The sequence below is a fragment of the Etheostoma spectabile genome, chromosome 10 (genome assembly GCF_008692095.1).
Source record: "Etheostoma spectabile isolate EspeVRDwgs_2016 chromosome 10, UIUC_Espe_1.0, whole genome shotgun sequence".
NCBI lineage: Eukaryota > Metazoa > Chordata > Actinopteri > Perciformes > Percidae > Etheostoma > Etheostoma spectabile.
This window is the reverse complement of record NC_045742.1, coordinates 23,491,456-23,495,934: the sequence shown is the minus strand read 5'-3', so window position 1 is coordinate 23,495,934 and position 4,479 is coordinate 23,491,456. Positions and strand designations below refer to the sequence as shown.

The window sequence follows — 4,479 nt, the reverse complement described above, 5'->3', positions numbered from 1 at the left end:
TCAGGACTGTGTGTGTAAACTAACCAAATGTGGACACAGAGTGTAAATTGTAATTTCCCCATAGGTTAAACAGATTAAAATTAAATCAAAATCTATCATGTGGTTTCAGTAGACATACAATCAAAATAAATAAAAAAATCTGAATAGATTTTTGGAATTCTATGAATTGATTTTGAATCAGTAGAGCTTGAATTGCGATTCGAATACAAATTGATTTTTTTGCGCACCCCTACTTCTCATGACGAGTTTGACTGAACTCAATGTGTAAAACTGGTGAAAGGCCCCTTTATCATTTTCAAGAAGAAAAGAAGAAATATAATTAATTAGATAAGCCACCTTAAAGACTAAATTCAGACATAAACACATGCAAGTCATATGGTGACTCTGACCTCTCTATAAGACATCCATTCATACGGCTGTTTTGGTTTCCTGGAGCCCAGACAGGGACCATTATCTTGAGGATGAAAGGAGGGGAACAGAGGGGGTGAGGGGGTGTTGGGGGGAGAAGAGAATTGAAAAAAGAAAAGGGAGAAATTGAAAAACAAAGAGAGTTTTAACCATATTAATACATACTGTACCTTCCTACTCTGTATATTCTGCTGCTGACACATTGGCACATTTTTTCTCCATGTAATATTAATGCATTAGTGACTTACTGGAAACCCGGACTCCTCTGAGGAAGAACTCATACAATGTTCTGGCATCATCATAGAAATGTGTTATGTGACCGTTTCCGTTCAGCAAAACTGATTGGCGTGCAAAGTCTCCACCCTGTAAAAAGAAAGAGAAGATCCTGTAGCAACTCAAACATCTGCTTCAGCCTCTTGTCTCTTGCTTGGATATTTAATTCAGACACAGTTACAGTTTGGTTATTGTGGGGAGTTTTGTGTTTTAAGTACCCAAAGTCGCCTTCCAGGCAGCGCTGCCTGGTATGCACTAGGATTGGGCAAGGGTTAGGGTTAGGTGCCTTGAAGTCTGCGTTGAGGGCTTAGAACACCATCTAGCATTGTGGGGATAGCGGAGAACACGTGTGTGCTTTCCTAAGTTTAGGGCGCTCCAATGATTGACAAATGCATACTGTACATGCATATTGTCTTTTAGTTATTTTTTGGCACATTTAACTTTGTGTATTGAAAACTAACAAATATATAAAATGCAACATGTTTTTTAAAGGATAACTACAGTTTTCTTCAACATGGACCCTATTTACCTATGTTTTTGTGTCTAAGTGACTGATGGGAACAATAATCTTTGACATTGGTCCAGTATCAAGCAAGATCGCTGTAGTCGGCAGCTGCAAAACAAGCTACAATGTAACTTATTAGGGCAACTGTAAAGCTTGTATTTATCTTCACAACCGTGCTCATTTTGCCACTGACAGGCTCGGATTAATATTCCAAGTGTCTGACAACATTATGGAAAGGATTTCTAAGGAGGTTGACCTTTCTGTTAAAGAGTAAGATCCTTTTTTTAAACATGAAAACATTGGCCAAATCGCGTTCACTAAACTCACCAGACTCCATGTAAATAAACAGTCATTTTAGCATTGTAAAATACACTTCCTTCAAAGTTGACAGAAACAAAATAAAACTAGGAGTATATGAAACTATTGTCTTTCCACTTTTCCAACCAAAACAACTCTAGTTTAGGTTAATTTTGCCTTGTTTTTGAGTAAAATATAAGATAAGATATTACTTGAGATAAAGAAACAAATTACAATGTATGAAATTACATTTCTGCTTCTTTTAGTATTCTAATAAAATACAACAAATTGCTTATTGAATTTAAAACATTTCTGACATTCTTTTATTGAACAAACTGAACATTGAATATAAAAAGCCCCACTAAAAAAGAATATGTTACATTTTAATATGCTGTTTTCTACTGATATTTTCTTTTGACTAACACAAAAGAAACCTTTGAGCGTCTATTGCAATATTTCGTCCGTCGTATGTAAATGGCATGTTCTTATGTATAGCGCTTTTCTAGCAACGCGTTTCTCAACGACTACTCAAAGTGCTTTTATACAGTAAAAAGAACACCATTTACACCCGGTCTCTAAGGATGCATCCGATAAAGACTCACACACAGGCACAGCACCCGGGGTTCAGTGTCTTGCGCAAGCTCACTTCAATACGGCCAGGGTTCGAACCACCAACCTTCTGACTGGCAGGCTGCCTCTCTACCACTGATCCACAGCCAGCCTATAGCTACGAGCCCAGATACACTGCCAACTCACCGGAACCTCCACTGACTGCATACGGAGGTCGCAGACTGGTGGGACGGCCTTGGGTCGTGTTGCCAGGTAGTAGGTTGTCGCAGCAGCCACGGCCCCCACGCTGACCAACACCGGGGTGGAGACACTTCTGATGTACTGGCTGACATCGTTCAGATCTGGCAATTTCAGCCTCTTCAAGATCTCCTGGTTCAGCATGATGCTGCTGATAAGGGGGGGGAAGGTTTGTGTTTATGGAAAGTGTACCTGTGTGTTAGTTTGTATGTTTATGTGTAAATGTGTGTGTGTGTGTGCACGATGAATGACGCCGTGTTTGATTACACTGAGCACTCACAGCTGGCCCTGAGGTGAGGTAAGAGTGTTTGGCGAGGAGCTGGCCACGAGGGGACCTAAAGAGAGGAAAGACAAGACTCATTCGTTAGAACTTTGAGTATTTCTTGAGCCGTCATTTTTGGAGGTTTATTACTTTAAACCACCAAGCGATCACATTCCTCATTTGGTTTATTTGTACTGTGATTATTTAAATCTTAACAGAATAAAACCTCTAGTTAAAGCTATAGTGTGTAGTTTCTGCCCCCCCCCCCCATGAGGAATTCTACACTGATCAAAACATGATATAAACCTTCGGTGATGGCGCACTACCCCCCCACCCCTCCTCCATGCATAGTCTTGGACTATAGCTTTAAAGCATAAGAACAGTCGTGTCCTCAGTATTCAGTATTCATGAATATATGAATATTTAAAAAAAAACTAAATGGCCATTATAAATTCCGATACCGATATATCGGCCAATAATAACGGTCGAGCTCTAGTAGGTAGGATTGCAAAGATCCAGGATGTGAATATTGACAACTTCTCAGTCCCCCCCCTTCTGCTAAAGCTCAAAACTGTCTCCTAAGCCCCTCCCACCACAAGGGAGAATAAATGTGTGTACATGTTGAGTGATTGGGACACATTTAGACACACCCCCTGTCCCTGATTGGTGCATAAGTCTTACCTACTGCACCTTTAAACAGTCAGTAACACTGAACGAAGAGGTTTCACATTAATAATCAGTTTCTCCGATGCTGGTCGGCTCTGGAGCAAAGGGAGAAATCACGCCAGTGGCAGGGATGGAGACTAGGGCTGCACAAAATGAGGAACATATCTAATTGCATTTATTTTGACTGATATTGTGAAACGATTCACACTATTGGAGGAAATTGTCATTTTTGTATCATAATTCTCATTTTCACTGAAAAATATTACAATCCCAAAAAATGTAAATGATTATACAGTAGTATATACAGTAGATTTTTTTCTTTAGTCTGTAGGATACAATTTGTAGACTGGGATGTCTCTGCAGCACTACAATACTTCATTCCGAATGGTTTAACACATATTTTGCCTTTAACAGTTATTGCGCCCCCCCCCCCTCCATGCAAAATGGAGTGGAGCAATACAACAGACACCCAGGGTCACGCAATATATAACTTTAGGCTAATAGCTTATTATTTCTTGGACTACAGCCACACAAATTGTTTTTGAAAACGCTTATCTTGCGCTATGTTCACGCCTCGTGTCCACACTACTCAAGCATTTCTGAGCCTCTAAAACGAAGACATGTGGATCCGCCGCTGACCCGGTTTATATTCGAAAACGTAAAAAGCGGCGACCTTTGGAATCAGCAATGCAGACACTCATCAGTCTTAAAGGTTGGGTAGGCTTACATACCTTTCAATAACAGTTCCACCGTATCGTTGGCTCGAGCAAATAAATCCCTGGTCTTACTTTTCTTGTTATACTTATACATCCATGATTTTCTACTGCAGAGTGACGTCAGACAATCTGCTTCCTGCGAATGGTCTTATGCGATCTCAGACGGAGACCATTTCTGATACGGAGCCTAAACGTTTGTGGTCGGAGATTGCTTCAAAACGCTGTTGGAACTGAACTATCTGAGTACCGATACATTATGCTTTTCAAATATGAGGCTATTTGACACTAAAACTATTTGTGCAATTTTTAAAATCATAAATCCATTGCTCACTCCAGATCAACCACCAGCAAAGTTATGTTTCTCTCTGCAGTCTACTCTCAAACACCTCGTCCTGCTCCTACTACTGGAGAATAATAACAGGGGCTCACATTGCAGTATCATTGGATCATATGTCATACATTTAACAGATTCTCGGAGGACACGTTCCCATGGTGAGTGTTTGTGTTTTACAGGTGGGGAAGACGGTACACACACACACACACAC

General features: G+C 40.3%; 1 protein-coding gene across 5 annotated transcripts in view; it reads right to left on the bottom strand.

Moving 5' to 3' along the window:
* Window positions 1-4,479, bottom strand: part of LOC116696870 (long-chain-fatty-acid--CoA ligase 1) — a 27,316-nt gene that overhangs the window by 17,144 nt on the left and 5,693 nt on the right. For 3 of the 5 annotated variants that reach the window (XM_032528093.1, XM_032528089.1, XM_032528090.1), the window contains exons 2-5: window positions 2,571-2,625; window positions 2,240-2,441; window positions 657-771; window positions 390-454 (exon numbers count right to left, since the gene is read on the bottom strand). In XM_032528093.1, coding sequence (XP_032383984.1) covers window positions 390-454; window positions 657-771; window positions 2,240-2,434 — 375 coding nt within the window. In that variant the 5' untranslated portion in view covers window positions 2,435-2,441; window positions 2,571-2,625. The remainder of the gene's footprint in view (window positions 1-389; window positions 455-656; window positions 772-2,239; window positions 2,442-2,570; window positions 2,626-4,479) is intronic. The other 2 variants (XM_032528091.1, XM_032528092.1) reach the window with 1 other exon arrangement.